Source organism: Hyla sarda, chromosome 6, assembly GCF_029499605.1.
Source record: "Hyla sarda isolate aHylSar1 chromosome 6, aHylSar1.hap1, whole genome shotgun sequence".
NCBI lineage: Eukaryota > Metazoa > Chordata > Amphibia > Anura > Hylidae > Hyla > Hyla sarda.
The window spans coordinates 33,213,143-33,238,626 of NC_079194.1; the positions used below are offsets into that span (position 1 = coordinate 33,213,143).

A 25,484-nucleotide genomic window follows, 5' to 3' on the forward strand; every position below is an offset into this window, starting at 1 on the left:
AATAACTGAATAAATTATATAACCTTGAGGACGGTTATTTTGGTACTTTCTACGTTTTTTTTTATTTTTTATTTGTCCCACTAGGACAGTGTTTCCCAACCAGAGTACCTCCAGCTGTTGCACAGAGAGAGATGGGGTGCCGGGCAGGAGATCGCGGGGTTCCAGTACCAGGACTCCTGTGATCAGACACTCATCGCCTATCTACTGGATCCTGTCGATAGGGGTAGGGTACCGGAGTTCCCCTTTAAGATAAAATAAGTCGGGAGAGAAGTGCAAAACTACAACTAGCAGCAAGCCTGGACAACCAAAGGCTACAATGCTTGAAGGTGTAGTTTTGCAACAGCTGGGGGGCCCCTGGTTGGGAAACACTGCCCTAGACTTATATTGTAAGTTGGCCTTGGTCACATGGCCATAGCACGCTTTTTCTTGTTGGTTTTAGCGATTTGTCGGGGTCTGCAGACTAAGACCCTGAACAATCAGCACTATTAACAAGTGTCTACAACAGTGTTTCCCAATCAGGGTGCCCCCAGATGTTGCAAAACTACAACACCCAGCATGCCTGGACAGCCTTTGGCTGTCCAGGCATGCTGGGAGTTGTAGTTTTGCAACATCTGGAGGCACCTTGGTTAGGAAACACTGCTCTACAACATGTAAAACATTTTTTAAAGTGACAGTGCCCATTTAAGAAGATTCTATAAAAGTGGAGCTAAAAATGCTTAGGGTATGTACATAGCGACTATATATGCTGCATATTGTATTGACTTTCCAGTTGAAAATCCGCAGCATGTATAGTAGGTGTGAACAGTGTAAGTGCGGTTGTCACTTCCCATACTCCATTGACACAGAATAGAACATATATATATATGGCTCCTCCACCCTGTATACACATGTCAGGGAGCAGCGGGTGATGTGTGTCCTCCGGGTCCCGCGGCTGCTCTGGGCACACAGGCCGCTCCTCACCCCGGCTCCGTGCTCCTTCCCCTCCCGGGAGATGCGGCGTGTGACCGGAGGAAGGTCGGGTGAGGCAGCCGGCGCTGGGGAGGACACTTCGGGGGAGCAGCGGCAGGACAGTCCGGGGTCTGACTCGGGGAACGAGGCCGCGGCCGTCCGGAGGATTGTGGGGGCTCATGAGGCCGCCTGCCGGGTAAGACCCTGAGCCCAGCAGGAAGGGGAGGGACGGTACCGCATGCTGCCCCTTATAAGTACTTCTGTATAATGTGTCCTGGGGATGAGGTCACAGAATGCACTATATGTCATATACTATCACTATATATACTGTACTATTATATGTCATATACTATCACTATATATACTATACTATACTATTATATGTCATATACTATCACTATATATACTATACTATTATATGTCATATACTATCACTATATATACTGTACTATTATATGTCATATACTATCACTATATATACTGTACTATTATATGTCATATACTATCACTATATATACTATACTATTATATGTCATATACTATCACTATATATACTATACTGTACTATTATATGTCATATACTATCACTATATATACTATACTATTATATGTCATATACTATCACTATATATACTATACTGTACTATTATATGTCATATACTATCACTATATATACTATACTATTATATGTCATATACTATCACTATATATACTATACTATTATATGTCATATACTATCACTATATATACTATACTGTACTATTATATGTCATATACTATCACTATATATACTATACTGTACTATTATATGTCATATACTATCACTATATATACTATACTATTATATGTCATATACTATCACTATATATACTATACTGTACTATTATATGTCATATACTATCACTATATATACTATACTGTACTATTATATGTCATATACTATCACTATATATACTATACTATTATATGTCATATACTATCACTATATATACTATACTGTACTATTATATGTCATATACTATCACTATACATACTATACTGTACTATTATATGTCATATACTATCACTATACATACTATACTGTACTATTATATGTCATATACTATCACTATATATACTATACTGTACTATTATATGTCATATACTATCACTATATATACTATACTATTATATGTCATATACTATCACTATATATACTATACTGTACTATTATATGTCATATACTATCACTATATATACTATACTGTACTATTATATGTCATATACTATCACTATATATACTATACTGTACTATTATATGTCATATACTATCACTATACATACTATACTGTACTATTATATGTCATATACTATCACTATATATACTATACTATTATATGTCATATACTATCACTATATATACTATACTGTACTATTATATGTCATATACTATCACTATATATACTATACTGTACTATTATATGTCATATACTATCACTATATATACTATACTATTATATGTCATATACTATCACTATATATACTATACTGTACTATTATATGTCATATACTATCACTATACATACTATACTGTACTATTATATGTCATATACTATCACTATATATACTATACTGTACTATTATATGTCATATACTATCACTATATATACTATACTGTACTATTATATGTCATATACTATCACTATACATACTATACTGTACTATTATATGTCATATACTATCACTATATATACTATACTGTACTATTATATGTCATATACTATCACTATATATACTATACTATTATATGTCATATACTATCACTATATATACTATACTGTACTATTATATGTCATATACTATCACTATACATACTATACTGTACTATTATATGTCATATACTATCACTATATATACTATACTATACTATTATATGTCATATACTATCACTATATATACTATACTATTATATGTCATATACTATCACTATATATACTATACTGTACTATTATATGTCATATACTATCACTATATATACTATACTATTATATGTCATATACTATCACTATACATACTATACTGTACTATTATATGTCATATACTATCACTATATATACTATACTGTACTATTATATGTCATATACTATCACTATATATACTATACTATTATATGTCATATACTATCACTATACATACTATACTGTACTATTATATGTCGTATACTATCACTATATATACTATACTGTACTATTATATGTCCTATACTATCACTATATATACTATACTATTATATGTCATATACTATCACTATACATACTATACTGTACTATTATATGTCATATACTATCACTATATATACTATACTATTATATGTCATATACTATCACTATACATACTATACTGTACTATTATATGTCATATACTATCACTATACATACTATACTGTACTATTATATGTCATATACTATCACTATATATACTATACTGTACTATTATATGTCATATACTATCACTATACATACTATACTGTACTATTATATGTCATATACTATCACTATATATACTATACTATTATATGTCATATACTATCACTATACATACTATACTGTACTATTATATGTCATATACTATCACTATACATACTATACTGTACTATTATATGTCATATACTATCACTATATATACTATACTATTATATGTCATATACTATCACTATATATACTATACTATTATATGTCATATACTATCACTATACATACTGTACTGTACTACTATATGTCATATACTATCACTATATATACTATACTGTACTATTATATGTCATATACTATCATTATATATACTATACTATACTATTATATGTCATATACTATCACTATACATACTATACTGTACTATTATATGTCATATACCATCACTATATATACTATACTATACTATACTATTATATGTCATATACTATCACTATATATACTATACTATTATATGTCATATACTATCACTATATATACTATACTGTACTATTATATGTCATATACTATCACTATATATACTATACTGTACTATTATATGTCATATACTATCACTATATATACTATACTATACTATACTATTATATGTCATATACTATCACTATATATACTATACTATTATATGTCATATACTATCACTATATATACTATACTATACTATACTATTATATGTCATATACTATCACTATATATACTATACTATTATATGTCATATACTATCACTATATATACTATACTATTATATGTCATATACTATCACTATACATACTATACTGTACTATTATATGTCATATACTATCACTATACATACTATACTGTACTATTATATGTCATATACTATCACTATATATACTATACTGTACTATTATATGTCATATACTATCACTATATATACTATACTATTATATGTCATATACTATCACTATACATACTATACTGTACTATTATATGTCATATACTATCACTATATATACTATACTGTACTATTATATGTCATATACTATCACTATATATACTATACTGTACTATTATATGTCATATACTATCACTATATATACTATATTGTACTATTATATGTCATATACTATCACTATACATACTATACTGTACTATTATATGTCATATACTATCACTATATCTACTATACTGTACTATTATATGTCATATACTATCACTATATATACTATACTGTACTATTATATGTCATATACCATCACTATATATACTATACTATGTCATATACTATCACTATATATACTATACTATTATATGTCATATACTATCACTATATATACTATACTGTACTATTATATGTCATATACTATCACTATACATACTATACTATTATATGTCATATACTATCACTATACTGTACTATTATATGTCATATACTATCACTATATATACTATACTATTATATGTCATATACTATCACTATATATACTATACTGTACTATTATATGTCATATACTATCACTATACATACTATCTCTGCTGAATCACGAGCACAGTGCTCTCTGCTGACATCTCTGTCCATTTTAGGAACTGTCCAGAGCAGCATGTGTTTGCTATGGGGATTTTCTCCTATTCTGGACAGTTCTTAAAATGGACAGAGATGTCAGCAGAGCGCTCTGTGATCCAAAAAGAAAAGAATTTCCTCTGTAGTATTCAGCAGCTAATAAGTACTGGTGTGTTTGCAATGGGGATTTTCTCCTATTCTGGACAGTTCTTAAAATGGACAGAGATGTCAGCAGAGCGCTCTGTGATCCAAAAAGAAAAGAATTTCCTCTGTAGTATTCAGCAGCTAATATGTACTGGAAGGATTAAGATTTTTTAATCGGAGCACTTTACAAATCTGTTTAACTTTCTGGCACCAGTTGATCAAAAAAAATAAATGTTTTCCACCCGAGTACCCCTTTAAGGACTAAGGGCGTACCTGTACAAAATCGCAATGTCCCGATCAGCTTAGCGGACGACGGGAGGGTCCTCACCTGCCTCCCCGTCATCCCATCAGCGATCTACTGCTCCATGCCTGCGCAGCAGGCTAGAGCAGCAGAGCTCTGGTTACACTGATCAGTGTATGCAATCAAAAGATTGCATGTTTTAGTCCTCTACAAGGGCTAAAAAATAAAATAAAGTGTAAAAAAAAAAATTTTTTTAATAAAAGTTCATTAACCCCTTCCCTATTAAAAGTTTAAATCACCCCCCTTTTCCCATTATTTAAATAAAATAATGTAATAAAGAATTCAAATAATCATATGTGATACGGGCGCGTGCATAAATGTCCGTAAATTTAAATATAAGGTTAGCTAAACCGCACGTAGATGGCTACACGTAACAGAATACCAAAGTCCAAAATTGTGCATTTTTGGTCACTTCATATACCATAAAAATATTTATAAAAAGGGATCAAAAAGTCCCATCAAAATAAAAATGGTACCGATAAAAACTTCAGATGACGGCGCAAAATATTAGCCCTCATACCACCCCGTACATGGAAAAATAAAAAAGTTAAATTGGGTATCCTTTAACCATATGGACCCATATAATTAAGATAATGTGCCATTTTTACCGAAAAGTGCACTGCGTAGAAACGGAAGCCCCCAAAATTTACTAATTTTTTTTTTTATTTCCCCCCACAAATAATTTTTTTGGGGTTTCATCACAGGTTATATTATAAAATAAGGGATGTTCTTACAAAGTCCAATTGGTGAAGGAAAAAAAAGCACTTATATTGGTCTGTAGTTGCAAAATTGAAAGCGTTATGATTTTTAGAAGGGAAGGAGGAAAAAACGAAAATGCAAAAATGAAAATTTGCTGAGTCCTTAAAGTGAAAAATAGGCTGAGTCCCAAAGGGGTTAAGAGTCTCCTCTATCCTCCACTCGTTACCTGTATTAAAGGGGTTCTCCACCATAAGGGGATTTTAGTACGTACCTAGCAGACAGTAATGGACATGCTTAGGAAGGATCTGCGCTTGTCTTAAATACCTATGCTGTGAGATTACCATAACACTGTGGATAGCTTTTTGTGAACTGGTATTTCCTGTTTTAATTTTTCTTTTTTGCCTACAAATCCCATAATTCCATTTTCCTCCCTCACATCAGCCACCCCACCCATTGAAACATAAATGAGCTGCATCCATTCAAAAGACCTGTGGTTTTCAATTAGGGTGCCTACAGCTGTTGCATTAGTTGCAGAATGATCTCTCTCCCACCAAGCGATCGCTCCACCCATTGAAGCAGACAGGCTCCCTGTTATCAGCTGACTAGTGAGTCAGGCCTCTGCCGCATTGCAACCTGGGAAAAATCTAAGACAACAGTCATTTTGTATGCTGTTAAAAATAAATATTGGGGTAAAAATCACAGAAGAATTGTGAGAAAACCATCACACACAGGTACAGACACTATATTATGAACTACACTAACTTTACAGCCCCTGTAGCATAGTCAAATAAAAAAAAATCCTGGAATACCCCTTTAACCCCTTAACGACGCAGGACGTATATTTACGTCCTGCGCCGGCTCCCGCGATATGAAGCGGGATCGCGCCGCGATCCCGCATCATATCGCGTGGGTCCCGGCGCTAATCAACGGCCGGGACCCGTGGGTAATACCACACATCGCCGATCGCGGCGATGTGCGGTATTAACCCTTTAGAAGCGGCGGTCAAAGCTGACCGCCGCTTCTAAAGTGAAACTGAAAGTGTCCCGGCTGCTCAGTCGGGCTGTTCGGGACCGCCGCGGTGAAATCGCAGCGTCCCGAACAGCTGATCGGACACCGGGAGGGCTCTTACCTGCCTCCTCGGTGTCCGATCGACGAATGACTGCTCCGTGCCTGAGATCCAGGCAGGAGCAGTCAAGCGCCGATAATGCTGATCACAGGCGTGTTAATACACGCCTGTGATCAGGATGAGAGATCAGTGTGTGCAGTGTTATAGGTCCCTATGGGACCTATAACACTGCAAAAAAAAAGTAAAAAAAAAGTGTTAATAAAGGTCATTTAACCCCTTCCCTAATAAAAGTTTGAATCACCCCCCTTTTCCCATAAAAAAAATAAAACAGTGTAAAAAAAATAAAAATAAACATATGTGGTATCGCCGCGTGAGTAAATGTCCGAACTATAAAAATATATCATTAATTAAGCCGTACGGTCAATGGTGTACGCGCAAAAAAATTCCAAAGTCCAAAAAAGCGTATTTTGGTAACTTTTGGTAACTTTTGGTAACTTTTTATAACATTAAATAAATAAAAAGTGATCAAAAAGTCAGATCAAAACAAAAATCATACCAATAAAAACTTCAGATCACGGCGCAAAAAATGAGTCCTCATACTGCCCCGTACGTGGAAAAATAAAAAAGTTAGGGGTCAGAAGATGACATTTTTAAACGTATAAATTTTCCTGCATGTAGTTATGATTTTTTCCAGAAGTGCGACAAAATCAAACCTATATAAGTAGGGTATCATTTTAACCGTATGGACCTACAGAATAATGATAAGGTGTAATTTTTACCGAAATATGCACTGCGTAGAAACGGAAGCCCCCAAAAGTTACAAAATGGCTTTTTTTCGATTTTGTCGCACAATGATTTTTTTTTCCGTTTCGCCGTGCATTTTTGGGTAAAATGACTAATGTCACTGCAAAGTAGAATTGGCGACGCAAAAAATAAGCCATAATATGGATTTTTAGGTGGAAAATTTAAAGGGTTATGATTTTTAAAAGGTAAGGAGGAAAAAACGAAAGTGCAAAAACAGGAAAACCCTGAGTCCTTAAGGGGTTAATGGCACCTGTATGAACTTATCAAAATAAAAGACACCTGTCCACAACCTCAAGCAGTCACACTCCAAACTCCACTATGGCCAAAAGCAAAGAGCTGTCGAAGGACACCAGAAACAAAATTGTAGACCTGCACCAGGCTGGGAAGATGTGAATCTGCAATAGGTAAGCAGCTTGGTGTGAAGAAATCAACTGTGGGAGCAATTATTAAAAAATGGAAGACATACAAGACCACTGATAGTCTCCCTCGATCTGGGGCTCCATGCAAGATCTCACCCCGTGTTGTCAAAATAATCACAAGAACGGTGAGCAAAAATCCCAGGACCTAGTGAATGACCTGCAGAGAGCTGGAACTAAAGTAACAAATGCTACCATCAGTAACACACTACACCGCCAGGGACTCAAATCATGCAGTGCCAGACGTGTCCCCCTGCTTAAGCCAGTACCTGTCCAGGCCTGTCTGAAGTTTGCTAGAGAGCATTTGGATGATCCAGAAGAGTATTGGGAGAATATCATATGGTCAGATGAAACCAAAGTAGAATTTTTTGGCAAAAACTCAACTCGTCATGTTTGGAGGAGAAAGAATGCTGAGTTGCATCCAAAGAACACCATACCTACTGTGAAGCATGGGGATGGAAACATCATGCGTTGGGGCTGTTTTTCTGCCAGGGGACCAGGACAACTGATCTGTGTAAAGGAAAAAATGAATGGGGCCATGTATTTTGAGTGAAAATCTCTTTCTATCAGCTAGGGCTTTGAAGATGAAACGAGTCTTTCAGCATGACAATGATCCCAAACACAGTGCCCGGGCAACAAAGGAGTGGCTTCGTAAGAAGCATTTCAGGGTCCTGGAGTGGTCTAGCCAGTCTCCAGATCTCAACCCCCATAGAAAACCTTTGGAGGGAGCTGAAAGTCTGTGTTGCCCAGCAACAGCCCCAAAACATCACTGCTCTAGAGGAGATCTGCATGTGCCAAAATACCAGCAACAGTGTGTGAAAACCTTGCAGAAAACGTCCTTTCACACAAAGGATATATAACAAAGTATTGAGATCAACTTTTGTTATTGACCAAATACTTATTTATGTTGCCCCTATCAGAACCAGCTTGTTCCCCCATAATGAAAGACTAATATGACATTCATTAGGTGCCAATATACATGCTGAGAAACGTGGGCAGATATACGCTAAGTGTTTACAATGGTAACGTGCACCACAGTTCATAAGTGCCTTAAAAATATTCCGGAATACCTGACATGTGTACAGTAGAAAATTATTTTTATTTAAATAAAAATACCCCCACGCCCCTCTTTTCACCATTTGATGGAAAATTAGAGATTAATTTTGCCTGTAAAATGAGCCAAAGAAAAATCTAATGTGAACATAACCATAGGCCTTGTGCACATAGTTAAAAACGATGAGGAAAATCGAGGAAAACGTGGCAGATTTGGAGGGACAATACAAAGTCCAATTGACTTTAATGGGATGTGTCCTTGTCAATGTCAATTCTTCTGGCAGAATTCAGATGTGCAACAAACATTAATAAGCTGAAATTACTATTGGAAATTTGTAGTGTGAATGAACCATAGAAGAAAAAATTCCAGCTCCCGAAAAAAATGATTGTAAATTTTAAAAGTCCAAAATGTATTCAGTCCATATTAAAATCAAAAACCAAAACACCCTGTGTGGTTAAAAAACCCCACGCCGACGCGTTTCGGACTGTTTAGTCCTTAATCATGGCATGATTAAGGACTAGACTGTTACGTCGAGTGCTCCGGGTCCCTGCTCCTCCCCGGAGCGCTCGCGGCGTTCCTCTCTCTGCAGCGCCCCGGTCAGACCCGCTGACCGGGAGCGCTGCATTGACACTGCCAGTGGGGATGCGATTCGCATAGCGGGACGCGCCCGCTCGCGAATCGCATCCCAAGTCACTCACCTGTCCCGGTCCCCGGCTGTCACATCCTGGCATGCGCGGCTCCGCTCCTTAGGGCGCGCGCGCGCCAGCTCTCTAAGATTTAAAGGGCCAGTGCACCAATGATTGGTGCCTGGCCCAATCAGTCTAATTAGCTTCCACCTGCTCCACGTCCATATAACCTCACTTCCCCTTCCCTGCTTTGCCGGATCTTGTTGCCCTTGTGCCTAGAGAAAGCGTTTACTGTGTTTGCCATTCCAGTGTTCCAGACCTCTTGCTATCACCTTTGACTACGAACCTTGCCGCCTGCCCTGACCTTCTGCTACGTCTGACCTCACCTCTGTCTAGTCCTTCTGTCCCACGCCTTCTCAGCAGTCAGCGAGGTTGAGCCGTTGCCGGTGGATACGACCTGGTTGCTACCGCCGCAGCAAGACCATCCCACTTTGTGGCGGGCTCTGGTGAATACCAGTAGCAACCTAGAACCGGTCCACCGACACGGTCCACGCCAATCCCTCGCTGACACAGAGGATCCACATCCAGTCTGCCTAATCGTAACATAGACAGTCTGAAACGCGTCGGCGTGTTTTTTTTTTTTTAACCACACAGGGTGTTTTGGTTTTTGATTTTAATATGGACTGAATATATTTTGGACTTTTAAAATTTACAATCATTTTTTCCGGGAGCTGGAATTTTTTCTTCTATGGTTTATATATATATACCAGGACAACGGCTTGGCTTCCTCTCCGGGCTTCCGAACCAATTCCTATTAGTAAAGGAGGGATGTATATATGATATATATACAAAAACCAGTCCTCAAGAGCACTGAGGGTAGGAAATGAGGAAAAGAAAGAAAAGTTTAGGATCCAATAAAAGTATATTTATTATAATAAAAATACAACCGATCGCCCTGCAGGGCCCTTGCAAAAGCGAAAGGTGTATGTGATATTTAGGTAAATAAATGTAGCACTAATCAAACGATTATAAAAATATATATATCCACTATAACAAGTTGTGTTGGTATAAATAGATATATGATTCACAGTTCGTCACAACCAACAATATTATAGAAAAGTAGTAGCAATAAATTCCAATGGTACTGAAATTATATCAGAATCTCCAGTAGCATAAATCGTGCTGTTTGTGACTGTATTGCGATGCGCAGTTGTATCAATAAATCCAGAAGTAAAGTTTGTAACCTTGTTGCAGTTTTGAGATAGTTATAACATAACTGTATCAGCGGTGTTTGTAAAGGTAATGTTCGTAACGGAACGGTGCACAGCACAGTTACTATTTTTAATTTGCAACTGCTGGATGCCCCTATCATTGGGACCACTGTGACGCGCGAACTACTAGCGCCCTATTCAGATTTGCACCTGCTTCCTGTAACCTTCCATCACAGCCCCGGGCGGCGGAACTCCCGGACATTACCCCACGAGGCCGGACGCCATTCCGTGCCAACCCGGGAACTTCTTAGCCCACCGGAGAGCCACTCACCCAGACTGCACCTCAACAAGGCACCGCAAGTACAGACAGACATCGCTACTTTAAGATACTGCCGTACCAAGCCTGCATCCGAGATCTGCCGAGGAGGGTGAGTGGTGCTGTGCACCGTTCCGTTACGAACATTACCTTTACAAACACCGCTGATACAGTTATGTTATAACTATCTCAAAACTGCAACAAGGTTACAAACTTTACTTCTGGATTTATTGATACAACTGCGCATCGCAATACAGTCACAAACGGCACGATTTATGCTACTGGAGATTCTGATATAATTTCAGTACCATTGGAATTTATTGCTACTACTTTTCTATAATATTGTTGGTTGTGACGAACTGTGAATCATATATCTATTTATACCAACACAACTTGTTATAGTGGATATATATATTTTTATAATCGTTTGATTAGTGCTACATTTATTTACCTAAATATCACATACACCTTTCGCTTTTGCAAGGGCCCTGCAGGGCGATCGGTTGTATTTTTATTATAATAAATATACTTTTATTGGATCCTAAACTTTTCTTTCTTTTCCTCATTTCCTACCCTCAGTGCTCTTGAGGACTGGTTTTTGTATATATATCATATATACATCCCTCCTTTACATATATTTCTTAGGCCTATTGGGTGAAGGCATCACCTTTAACCTCGAGCACCCCCCTCCCCTCTTCTTCCCCATATCCTAAGTGAGCTACACATTTTTGATACAATTCCTATTAGTGTCAGGACCAAATTACTACAAACGGTGAGCTGGCTATATATACTTTTTTCTTTGTTTGACTATATAATGTAAAGCAGTGTTTCCCAACCAGGGTGCCTCCAGCTGTTGCAAAGCTACAACTCCCAGCTTGCCCGGACAGCCGAAGGCTTTCCGGGCATGTTGGGAGCTGTAGTTTTGCAACATCTGGAGGCACCCTGGTTGGGAAACACTGATGTAAAGCATAAATTTTACATGTAACACATGCAAATTTTGTCACAAGTTCACCCCAAATTGGCGGCAACATTTTTTCTCCTGTGTATAGAATTAGCTTAAAGGGGTACTCCAGTGAAATTTTTTTTTTTTTTTTTTCATATCGACTGACTTCAGAAAGTTCAACAGATTTGTAAATTACTTCTATTAAAAAAATCTTAATCCTACCAGTACTTATCAGATGCTGAAGTTGAGTTGTTCTTTTTCTGTCTGACCACAGTGCTCTCTGCTGACACCTCTGTCTGTTTCAGGAACTGTCCAGAGCAGGAGAAGTTTGCTATGGGGAATTGCTCCTGCTCTGGACAGTTCCTGAGACAGACAGAGGTGTCAGCAGAGAGCACTGTGTTCAGACAGAAAAAGAACAACTCAACTTCAGCAGCTGATAAGTACTGGTAGGGTTAAGATTTTTTTTTAATAGAAGTAATTTACAAATCTGTTTTAACTTTCTGGAGCCAGTTGATATGAAAAAAATAGTTTTTCACCGGATTACCCCTTTAACAGTTATATTGGCGGGGTTAATACTTAGCAGCGCAGGCAATGATGGCTTCTCCACTCATTGATTCTATACGTACGATACTGAATCTTCCTAAATACCCAACAGTGTTGAATTGATTTGATTATTTTTCTGTCAATGTAGTTTAAAGAATTTAGTGTAAAGAAACTAGCCATATACGTGTGATTCTCTGCCAGACCAGCTTCATTACGATGGCATTAGTGGCATTATACAGTATTTACCATTCCAGACCCTATACAAGCCGTCATTTCTGTGAATGAAAGAAAATGAAGAGTAATTCGATTTTTTTTCACGTTTTTCTTGCTTCTTGTCATGAACAATTTTCTAATGTCCACTGAGTGTCAGTTCTCCGACACAGGCGGGATGTAAAGCTGGCCATGCTCACAGTAATGAATACGGCGTGTGGGAAGGAGAACTCGGCGGAGGACGAGGCCAAATTAGAATTAAGTGATTATAATTTCCAGTGATGAATGTTGTGGCTTCAATGCTGAAATGTTGACGTTCAGCAGAATCACAGAGGCCTCAACCTTCACACTAGGACATCCTCTTCTGAAGCTGTACGAGAAGACGGTGAGGACAGTAACACAGCGGAGCAGGAGCGAGAGCAGCTATTCTATCACGTTCTTCACCGCTGAGCATGTTTACACATAATTAATTTACATAATAAGTGGAATAACTTTGTGAATACATAATATTACTTATCCTGTTCTGATCCTGTATTATACTCCAGAGCTGCACTCACTATTCTGCTGGTGATGTCACTGTGTACATACATTACATTACTTATCCTGTACTGATCCTGAGTGATATCCTGTATTATACTCCAGAGGTGTACTCACTATTCTGCTGGTGGGGTCACTGTGAACATACATCACATTACTTATCCTGTACTGATCCTGAGTTATATCCTGTATTATACGCCAGAGCTGTACTCACTATTCTGCTGGTGAAGTCACTGTGTACATACATTACATTACTTATCCTGTACTGATCCTGAGTTATATCCTGTATTATACTCCAGAGCTGCACTCACTATTCTGCTGGTGAAGTCACTGTGTACATACATTACATTACTTATCCTGTACTGATCCTGAGTTATATCCTGTATTATACTCCAGAGGTGTACTCACTATTCTGCTGGTGAAGTCACTGTGTACATACATTACATTACTTATCCTGTACTGATCCTGAGTTATATCCTGTATTATACTCCAGAGCTGTACTCACTATTCTGCTGGTGAGGTCACTGTGTGCATACATTACATTACTTATCCTGTACTGATCCTGAGTAGTACTCCCTATTCTGCCCCTGGAGTCACCCTTATATGAATCAGATCCATTCTGGTAGACTCAAGCTGTGCATTCACTAAATCAGCCGCCATTCATTTACAACCACTGTGTGGAGTGGATGTTTGGCCATGGCTTTCCCAGCTTAGCATTAGTTTTCCTGGACTGTCAGGAGCAACTCCAGTTTATGAAAAGGTTTACAAAAGTTATAACTTTCCTCAAGTCCTAACTAGCAGAACACGTTGGGTATTACTGCCCCTGTGAACAATAAGGACAGGTAGCCCTCTATAAGAGCCCCCCTACCTGCACAACACCGTGTGCTTTTTTCTCTCTCTCTGGACAGAAGGGCACATGGTGGACAGGCCATTAGAATGAATAGTGTATACTGTTGTATTTCACTTTTATTCTTACTGTGTTTTGCAGGTGTTGGTATCCTTGGCCCATGTCTGGTTGTCTGACGTTCTCATCCACTGCTGGCCTTCAGTTGCGGAGCAGGCTCTGAGATCATTTCAGCAACATCCACAAAATTTCTGGGGCTCATAATAGACTGCTCTCGGATGACTCTCACTTTCTCCCGCAAGGCGAGATTAAGTAGTCAGACAGGAAGGATTTCTGATGACTTTTCGTGTAGTTTCCATTAAAATCTTAATGAAGATATTGGGCCACATGTCCGCAACTACAGAGGCATTTCCATGGGCCCTGTTCAGTGGGAAGTTTTGGGCTTTTGGACCATAACCCCAAAGGGTTGGACAAGGAGTGCTCTTTGTCTCCTCAAGTTCGTCACCCCCTCCAGTGATGGAAACAACTAAAAAAGGAGGTCCTTGATTTAACTTCGGTAGATCCCTTATAGGTTGGGGATCGCATTTAGTGGAAATTCCAGTACAGGGTACATGGACCATACAAGAGTGCCTTATGTAATCATATCTAAGAGAAATAAGAGCAATCCGGTTGGCACTCTGACATTATGTACCTCTAAGCTGTGGCAAAGCTGTGAGAGTGCGCTTGGTCAATGTGACAGCTTCTATATAAATAGACAGGAATAAGATCTTAACCTCTCCTCGAAGAAGTAAGATTGAACCTGCCGTGGTCAGAGCTGAACTTTACCCACCTAGTCGACGTTCACATCCAAGGAACCCTCAGTGTGGTAGTGGATCACCTTAGTCGGGGTCTCTCCAGGCAAATAGTTCTTCAATCAGCAAGTCTTGCATCAAATCACTCAGCGGTGGGGGATGCCAGAAATCAATCTTATGGCAACAAGGTTTAATGGCAAGGTGAAGATATTCTGCCCTCTATACAGGGAAGACAATCTTTGGGCAATAGATGCTCTGCCCATACCATGTAAGTTCAGGTTGACCTATATATTCCCTCCAGTTTTAATGACACCAAAGGCATCGGTGAAACTCTGGAAAGACCATAATACCATTCTGGCCAAAGAGTTCTTGGTTTACCCAGCTCATGCAAATGAGTCGAGGGCAGTACTAGAAGATTACCCCGGGGCAGGACCTAGTACATCTGGCAAGCCTAGATCTGAGGAATCTCAACCTAGCAGCCTGGAGGTCCCTACTATAGTCTAGAGGGCTTTCTTCGGTGGTCTTGAGAACATTATCGCATTTCAAATAGGAATTAACTAAGAAGGCTTATTTAAGAATTAGTGGTGTGTAGGGCTGCACGATATGGTGAAAATGTGCAATTGCGATTATGGAGGTAAATATTGCGATTTTAATATGTGATTGCGATTATAATAAGCAAATGGTAAAATCCCCCCTATTTAACCCCTTAAGGACTTTCGTTTTTTCCTCCTTACCTTTTAAAAATCATAACCCTTTCAATTTTCCACCTAAAAATCCATATTATGGCTTATTTATTGCGTCACCAATTCTACTTTGCACTGACATCAGTCATTTTACCCAAAAATTCACGACAAAACGGAAAAAAAAATCATTGTGCGACAAAATCGAAGAAAAAACGCCATTTTGTAACTTTTGGGGGATTCCGTTTCTACGCAGTGCATATTTCGGTAAAAATGACACCTTATCATTATTCTGTAGGTCCATACGGTTAAAATGATACCCTACTTATATAGGTTTGATTTTGTCGTACTTCTGGAAAAAATCATAACTACATGCAGGAAAATTTATACGTTTAAAAATGTCATCTTCTGACCCCTATAACTTTTTTATTTTTCCACGTACAGGGCGGTATGAGGGCTCATATTTTGCACCGTGAACTGAAGTTTTTATCGGTACAATTTTTGTTTTGATCGGACTTTTTTATCACTTTTTATTCATTTTTATTGGTATAAAAAGTGACCAAAATATGCTTTTTTTGGACTTTGGAATTTTTTTGCGCGTACGCCATTGACCGTGCGGCTTAATTAATGATATATTTTTATAGTTCGGACATTTACGCACACGGCGATACCATATATGTTTATATTTATTTTTATTTACACTGTTTTATTTTTTTATGGGAAAAGGGGGGTGATTCAAACTTTTATTAGGGAAGGGGTTAAATGATCTTTATTAACACTTTTTTTTTACATTTTTTTTTGCAGTGTTATAGGTCCCATAGGGACCTATAACACTGCACACACTGATCTCCTATGCTGATCACTGACGTGTATTAACACGCCTGTGATCAGTGTTATCGGCGCTTGACTGCTCCTGCCTGGATCTCAGGCACGGAGCAGTCATTTGTCGATCGGACACCGAGGAGGCAGGTAAGGGCCCTCCCGGTGTCCTGCAAGCTGTTCAGGACGCCACGATTTCACCGCGGCGGTCCCGAACAGCCCGACTGACTAGCCAGGTCACTTTCACTTTTGCTTTAGAAGCGGCGGTCAGCTTTGACCGCCGCTTCTAAAGGGTTAATACCACACATCGCCGCGATCGTCGATGTGTGGCACTAGCCGCGGGTCCCGGCCGTTGATGTGCGCCGGGACCGACGCAATGTGATGCGGGGAGTCGCAGCGCGACCCCGCTTCATATCGCGGGAGCCGACGCAGGACGTAAATATACGTCCTGCGTCGTTAAAGGGTTAAGGACTAAGCCCATTTGGGCCTTAAAGGAGTACTCCGTCCCTAGAAATCTTATCCCCTATCCAAAGTATAGGAGATAAGATGTCAGATCGCCGTGGTCCTGCTGCTGGGGAGTCTTGGGATCGCTGCTGCAGCACCCCGCTATCATTGCTGCACAGAGCGAGTTCGCTCTACACGTAATGACGGGCAATACAGGGGCCGGAGCATCGTTACGTAACGGCTTTGCCCCTCGTGATGTCACGGCCCGCCCCACTCAATACAAGTCTATGGGAGGGGGCGTGGCAGTCATCACGCCCCCTGCCATAGACTTGCATCAAGGGGACGGGCCGTGTTGTCACGAGGGGCGGAGCCATGACGTCACACTGCTCCGTCCCCTGTATCGCCCGTCATTACGCACAGATCGAACTAGCGGGGTGCTGCAGCAGCGATCCTGGGGCTCCCCAGCAGCAGGACCACGGCGATCTGACATCTTATCCCCTATCCTTTGGCTAGGGGATAAGATGTCTAGGGGCGGAGTACCCCTTTAAGGACTCAGACAATTTTATTTTTACATTTTCGTTTTTTCCTCCTCGCCTTCAAAAAATCATAACTCTTTTATATTTTCATCCACAGACTAGTATGAGGGCTTGTTTTTTGCGCAACCAGTTGTCCGTTGTAATGCCATCACTCACTTTACCATAACATGTATGGCGCAACCAAAAAAATACTATTTGTGTGTGGAAATTAAAAAGAAAACCACAATTTTGCAAATTTTGGAAGGTTTCGTTTTCATGCTGTACAATATACATGTGTTATTTATTCTATGGGTCAATACGATTAAAATGATACCGGTGATAATATACTTTTCTATTACTGTTGCGCTTAAAAAAAATCGCAAACTGTTTAACCAAATTAGTACGTTTAAAATCCCCCTATTTTGAAGACCTATAACTTTTACATTTTTCCATATAAGCGGCGGTATGAGGGCTCATTTTTTGCGCCGTGATCTGTACTTTTTATTGATACCATATTTGCTTATATAAAACTTTTAATACTTTTTTATTAATTTATTTTTTATAAAATGTTATAAAAAAAAGCAGCTATTTTACACTTTTTGGGGGTGAAAATGGGACAATTTACGTTTTTATTGGGGGAGGGGTTTTTTCACTTCTTAACTTTTTTAACTTTTTTTTTACTTTTATTTTTACACCATAATAGTCCCCATAGGGGACTATTTATAGCAATCACTCGATTGCTAATCCTGTTCAGTGCTATGTATAGGACATAGCACTGATCAGTATTATCGGTCATCTTCTGCTCTGGTCTGCTCGATTACAGACCAGAGCAGAAGACCCTTGGAAGGCAGCGGAGTTAGGTGAGGGGACCATGCTGGAGGATCGGATCACCGCGGCAGCGATGCGGGTGATCCGATCATCCATTTCAGTGACCGCGGTGCTGCAGACTCCATGATCTGTATTGATCACGGCATCTGAGGGGTTAACGGCGGACATCCATGTGATCGCCATTACGGGCGGGTCCCTGGCTGCTATCAGCAGCCGGGACCTTCCGCATAAATGTACGTCCTGGTGCGTTAAATACCAGCTCACCAGGACGTACATTTACTTCCTGCGTCTTTAAGGGGTTAAAGGAGTACTCTGGTGCAGAGTATTCCTGCTCTGTCCTGCCCGGGCTACAAAATAAATGAAAATGAACCATCCGTCACCTTCCTGGGTTCCCGCGGAGCGCCACTACAGCTGATCGGTCCTCCTGTCCATCTTCTTCATACTTCCATGTGTAACGAAGTGTCACATGGCGCTCAGCCTATCGCCGGCCGCCGCGATGTTCTGCCTCGGCCCATAATAGGCTGAGCGCCATGTGACGCTTCGTTACACCCGGAAGTATGAAGGAGATGGACCGGAGGACTGATCAGCTATAGTTGCGCTCCGCGGGAACCCAGGTAGGTGACAGATGGTTTATTTTCATTTATTTTGCAGCCCGGGCAGGACGGAGCAGGAATACTCCGCACCAGAGTACTCCTTTAATATCCAATCCCCCTATTTTATATAGCCAACCCTCCCAATTTCATGTTCATTGACTAAACGTAAAATGGAGGGGATTGGATCTGAAATGGGAAGAAATTAGCTTAATTCCTCCTCCGTATTTCATATGTCTGGCCTGGTATAGTGTAGTCTTCACCCTCTCCGGTGTTGTTGCGTTGCTCTATTGTGCAGTGCAGCCACATGGGAGGGAGCACTGGGAGTAAGTGACTTCCCTTAAGGACCGGGTAGGGTTTTTTTTTTTTTTCCTCTTCTGCCTTCTAATAGCCATAACACTTTAAATTTCCCCCCACAGACCTATATGAGGCTTGTTTTGTGTGCCACCAATTATACTTTTTAAGGACATCACTCATTATACCACCAACAAAAATCTACAGCAAAACAAAAAAATATATATTTTTGGGGAGAAATTGGAAAGCAGTCAGGCAAATTTTTAGGGGGGGGGGGAGTGTGGGTGGTAGATTCTAGGCAGTGCACTTTTCGATAAAAAAGACACTGGGGGAGATTTATCAAAACCTGTACAGAGGAAAAGTTGACTAGTTGCCCATAGCAACCAATCTTTAAATTTTTCTTTTTGTAAAAGGTCCTCTTCTGACCCCTATAACCCCTTGTTTTGATGGGACTTTTTGATCACTTTTGATATATGAAGTAACCAAAAATTATCAATCCTGTTAATTGGAATTTTTGAGGTTATATTTTAATAATTTGGACATTTACGCATGCGGCAGTACCACATATATTTATATTTATTTTTGTTAACAATATTTTATTTAAAAATGGGGGGGGGGAAGGGGGTGATTTAATATTTTATTAGGGGAGGGGCTTATTAGCATGCATTACCTTTTTTGTTTTACTTTTTTTTTTACAATGTTTTAGTCCCCATACGGCAGTGTTTTATCAAAGGGTTAATACCGGACATCACCCGAATCAGTGATGTCCGGCATTAGCCAGTATGAAGCGAGCTCCACTCCTGAGCTTGCTTCATACACCTACCACACGGCTGCATCGTATACATACAGTGGCCAGTCGTAGAGGGGTTAATTCACCTTCTCCCAGCGCTTGGCACTGCTGGGAGGAGAGACAGTCAGCCGCACAATGGAGGGCCCAGACCATGCCGCAGGGGAGCATAGCATACAGCCGCAGCCGGGGCCCGACTCTGCTCCCCTGTGTCCCCTAATTCAGTTTCCATGCGTGTGGCCCAGCCCCTCCGGCGTGCAGCCCACTGTCTCTCCCCCCAGCTAAATTTTGCCAAGGGCCAAATCGTTATATCGCAATTTGCAATTATCGCAATTCGATTGTGATATATCATGCAGCCCTAGTGGTGTGTTAGGAAGTAGATTGTTGCCTCAGATCCCCCCCCCCCCCCCCCTTGATTCTATCTTACAGTTCTTACCTAGACAACAGATTAAAGCCCCACATCATTGAAAGTTTACTCCTCCGCCATTGTCTGAAGACCCTCTAACCAAGATCCGAAAGACTACAACCTAGAATCCTGAGACCTGCCCCTCAATGGGATCTTTCGGTCATGCTCAATGGGCTATGCTCTCCCCCATTTGAGCGTCTACAGAGTATAGATTGAAAACATGTTTTCTTTATCTGCATTCATGAACAACACCCTGTTCTGACCAGACAGAGTCCTTTTAAGGGTGCGTTCACACAGAGAAATTCGAGAGGAAAAAACGAGAGGAATTTAGTCTGCACTGTTCACACTGCTTAAATTCCGCTGCGGAATTCCGTTCTGCTAGAAGAAAGAACATGTTGATTCTTCTTGCGGAATACGCGAGCAGAAGTCCATTGAAGTCAATGGTAAAAATGTTTCCGCTCTAAATTGTTTTTGGATTTCGTGCGAAAAAAATAAAAAGGGAAATTCTAATTGGTGATTGTAGTCCAGCAAAAATAACTTGTTTCCTCCTGCACGGGATTCCGCGTTAATTCTGCACGAAAAAAACGTGAATTCCGCGGCTGAATTTTTACACAAGGATTCCTCTCCAATTCCTCAGTGTGAACGCACCATAAGGATTCTTCCTACCTTCATCCTCAAGGTTGTCAACCTTTCTATTACTAATCAGGTTATATCCCTGGCATTTTTTTTTATCCTTCTCCAACATCTGAAGAAGAGGAAACACTTGCTGGACATTACCAGATGTATGAAAGTCCATCTTGAAGGATCCAAGAGTTTTAGGAAGGCGGAAAATGTCTTTATTTTTTTGTTTGGATGAACAAAGGACTAAAGGCCTCCATCCTGACATTGAGTTGATGGATAAAGGAAACCATTAGACCTTTGTGGCTCATAGTTTGCCTTCTTCTTTTGTCCATCCTTATTCGACTCGTGCGGTAGCAACTTCGATGTCTTAAAGAAGGCTTGTGCCTTTGGAGCACATATGTGCTGCGGCCTCATGGAGTTCTCACTCAACATTTGTAAGCCATTTTAGGCTTAACCTAAGGAGTTCAGAAGATGCTCTGAACTCTATACAGCTGGAAGACCCTCCCTCACAGGCTATATTCTTGCTAAGTCCTCACTTGTGCTGCTTATTAGGACGTAAGGCAATCTTTAATTTCTTAGGATAATTTGTTTTTCCTTAGTCCTAACAGCAGCACACAATTATTCCTCCCTCCTTTTGTTGTTTTCTTTACTTGTAAATTGCACACAGTGTTGTGTAGGGTGGGGCCTCTTATAGAACGAGCAAATTGGGGGCATTATTGTTAATTTATTTAGTAAATTTAATAAAATGTCCACCTGTCCTGAAGTACCCTACTTGTGCCGCTGTTTAAACTAAGGTAAAACAAATTATTGTTAGACATTATCAAGTGTCACTATCTTATTTGTTGCCTGACCTCACATTTTGGTACTTATTGTAGTTCTGTACCTATGCACCAGACCAAATGTCATCATTTGTGGCGAATGCTTTGTTTTGAGGTAATAAAATGTGTGTATCTCTTTAAGGCTGGACAAGACGGATACACAGATCCACAGACTGGATATTATGTGTTCACCAGACTAGCTCACCTGAGAAGAGGAAAATGCTGCGGCAGTGCATGCAGGCATGTGAGTACCTTTCCACCTTCACTGCAAGCTGGGTATGCTCTGTTGAATGCATAAGTATTAACCCCCCAATGCTTGTATTAAAAAGTAAATTTTTTTGCTGCAATTATAGCTGCAGGTCTTTTGGGGTATGTCTTTTTTGTGTTTGTTCATCTAGAAATTGAAATTTGTGTCTTGGAAAGAAAGCTAAAGCTCGGTCACATTGGATGGAGTCATTCAAGTCATGCCAACTCTTGGATTCAGGTCTTGGTTTTGTCTGGACCATTTTAGGACATTAACTAGCACCATTGTAGCTCTGGCTGTATGTTTAGGGTCAGTGTTCTAATAGAAGAAGAACCTCTGTCCTCGTCTCAAGTCTTTTGCAGACTGCATCAGATTTTCTTCTAGGATTGCCCTGTATATGGCTCCATTCATCTTTCCATCAATTGGGGCCAGTTTCCCTGTATTTGTTGCAGAGATGGTGTGCTCAGGGTGTTGGGCAGTCTTAGATTTCCACTATACATGGAGTTTTGTACTGAGGCCAAAAAGTTTAATTCTGAACTGGCACCTTCTTCTGCATTTTTGCTGTGTCTCCCACATGGCTTGTGGCAAACTCCCACATGGCTTGTGGCTCACTTTCAACAGCTGCATTTTGTTGCCACTTTTTCAAAAAGACCAGATTTGTTGTCCTGTGTCCAGATTCTACCACCTCAGCTGTTGATCTGCAGCCCCTCAGAGTTATCGTGGGTCTCTTGGCCACTTCTCTGACTACTTTTCTCCTTGCTCCAGCTTGTCAGTTTGGATTGACGGTCTTGTCTTGGTGGGTTTGTGGTTGCGCCATATTCTTTCTATTTTCTGATTATGTTGTTTGATGTGCTCTGTAAGATGTTTAAATGTTGGGCTATTTTTTTTTATAGCCTAACTCTGCTTTGTACTTTATAACAATTTTATCCCTGAACTTGTGAGCTCCTTTAGTCTTCATGCTGCTGTTTGTTCAGTAATGCTCTCTAACAAACTCTGAGGCCATCACAAAACTGGTATAATTGTACTGAGATTACATTGCAGACAGGTGGACCCTTTTTACTAATTATGTGGCTTGGGAAGGCCATTGGTTGTACCAGATCTTTGTTAGGGGTTTTCCAGTAAAGGGGGTGATTACATATGCACTCAACACTTTATTTTATTTGTAAATAATTTTGAAATCCATGTTATAGATCCCACCTACTTCCAAATGATGAACTATTTTCTGTTACATAAATTTGTTAAGAAATTAATTTGAATCTGTGGTTAAATTATTACAAAATGTAGAAAACAACAGAGTTTTATATTATGGGAGCATCTCTGTGTCCATATAAGAGCTACGTTTCCAAGCTTGACCTTTGGTTTAAAGGGACTCTCTTAGCTGCAATTTACATTTCAAACTGCTGACACTGTTAGATGATGTTATGACAAGGAGACACATGGTACCTTTATTATCTCTCTGTCTCTTTCATGGGGTACGGTCACACACACCGCATTTGATGCTGTGAATGGCTGCCAGCAGTCACGGAGCAATGGCAGAGCAAGCTCCCTGCTCCTTTGTAGCCTGGGTGTCTGCTCGAAGTGGTGATTTTTCCACCGGCAGTCACAAGCTGACACACAGAGCTACCTGGCTGCAGCAGGGAGCTTGCTCTGCAGTCGGTTTGTGACTGCTGGCAGTCATCCGCAGCGTCAAATACTGTGTGGGACCTTACTCTAAACATAGAAAAAAAATTCTGGTACAAAGAGGTGTCCCTAAGCCCTTAAAGTGCTGAGGACTGCAAGACTCATTCCCTGATTGACAGTCAGCTGGAAACCGAGCCCTGTTTCCAAATCTGACTCCTTTGCTGTGCATACGGATAGTGCGAAGGTGTGAGATTTGGAAACAGGGCTCGGCTTCCTGCTGACTGTTAATAAAGCAGGAGCAGGGTTAAGAGGGGAAGTGCGAAGGTGTTCCAGCCCTCAGCACTTTAGGGGCTTGAGAATGCCTCTTTGATGTTTTGCACCAGAGAACAAAAGCGGTATAGTACCTCATAATAAACACAGGCAGATATATGAAAGGTACCGGGTGTCTCCTTGTCCTAACAGCATCTTATAGTGTCAGCAGGACACTTGGCTGTAATACTGTGCCCTTGATATGTTCCTGTGAAAGTGATCTAGAAGTCAGTAGACAGTATTGTCATCATGCCCCTGTGCACCGAGCTCCTCTGTCTTCTTGTTACATAGTAGCCTGTCTGATGCCAACATGTGACTTTACTGAATACTTATATTAGTATGGTTAGTACCTCTTTCAGTTTCCATAGTACATAGATTTTAGAAAATAACGTGTCCTTTTCTCTTTTGCAGTGCCCATTCGGTCAGGAAAATGTTAAGGATCCCTCTAAAAAGAAGCAATTTAATTCCTTTTTTTATATATGACATCTGAGTTCAATCTTTCAGCAATTTTTTCATTAATCGTGTGGATTTTAGAAGATAGCAACACAAAGCTATTGTATTTATTTTTTTTAGTCCCGCAAACCGTGCAGTCATTCTGGTTAATATTCCTAAGTAATGAATTCAATGTTAATTTTAATAAACATCAAATGGAAAGCAAATGTTCCCGGTCATTAGCGTGTGCGTACAGCGTTACGCTGTGCTCTGGATGCTGCGGTTATCCTTGCTTTTCATTTTCTCTCTTTTAATCAGTTTAAAATCAGTTTTACTGTTGTGTTTGTTTATTTGTGAAGGTTATTTTTATTACATGTAGAACGGATAAAACTCGTTGTGCAGTCAATAAACCTAAAAGGCGTTTTCAGAAAAATTTTAACCAGGAAAAGTGTTTGTTACTTAGAATTCCTTAAAACGTAATTCTGATGATGCTCTGGTGGCAGGATAACTGTTTAAATCTCCTGGCATCTTTGTAGCCTGAGACTACAGAGATCAGGATACAGATTTGCCAAAAGTCCCATTTAAGTCTATAGGA

The 25,484-nt window shown here is 39.7% G+C and overlaps 1 protein-coding gene and 1 long non-coding RNA gene across 2 annotated transcripts in view; one reads left to right on the top strand and one right to left on the bottom strand.

Annotated features, from left to right (window-relative positions):
- Positions 1-25,484, bottom strand: part of LOC130275460 (uncharacterized) — a 95,447-nt gene that overhangs the window by 46,150 nt on the left and 23,813 nt on the right. The gene's annotated exons all lie outside the window — the stretch shown is intronic.
- On the top strand, positions 759-25,420 carry C6H1orf53 (chromosome 6 C1orf53 homolog). Its single transcript, XM_056523458.1, has 3 exons — positions 759-1,144; positions 22,427-22,528; positions 24,869-25,420. Exons 1-3 carry the CDS (start codon positions 908-910, stop codon positions 24,938-24,940), a joined length of 411 nt encoding a protein of 136 aa, XP_056379433.1. The 5' UTR covers positions 759-907; the 3' UTR covers positions 24,941-25,420.

Bases quoted from the DNA above. Each gene is read 5' to 3' on its own strand.
- C6H1orf53 (XM_056523458.1), top strand. From the start codon at position 908: ATGTGTGTCCTCCGGGTCCCGCGGCTGCTCTGGGCACACAGGCCGCTC. The intron at 1,145-22,426 runs GTAAGACCCTGA...TATCTCTTTAAG, and splicing joins CTCATGAGGCCGCCTGCCGG to GCTGGACAAGACGGATACAC. The intron at 22,529-24,868 runs GTGAGTACCTTT...TCTCTTTTGCAG, and splicing joins GCGGCAGTGCATGCAGGCAT to TGCCCATTCGGTCAGGAAAA.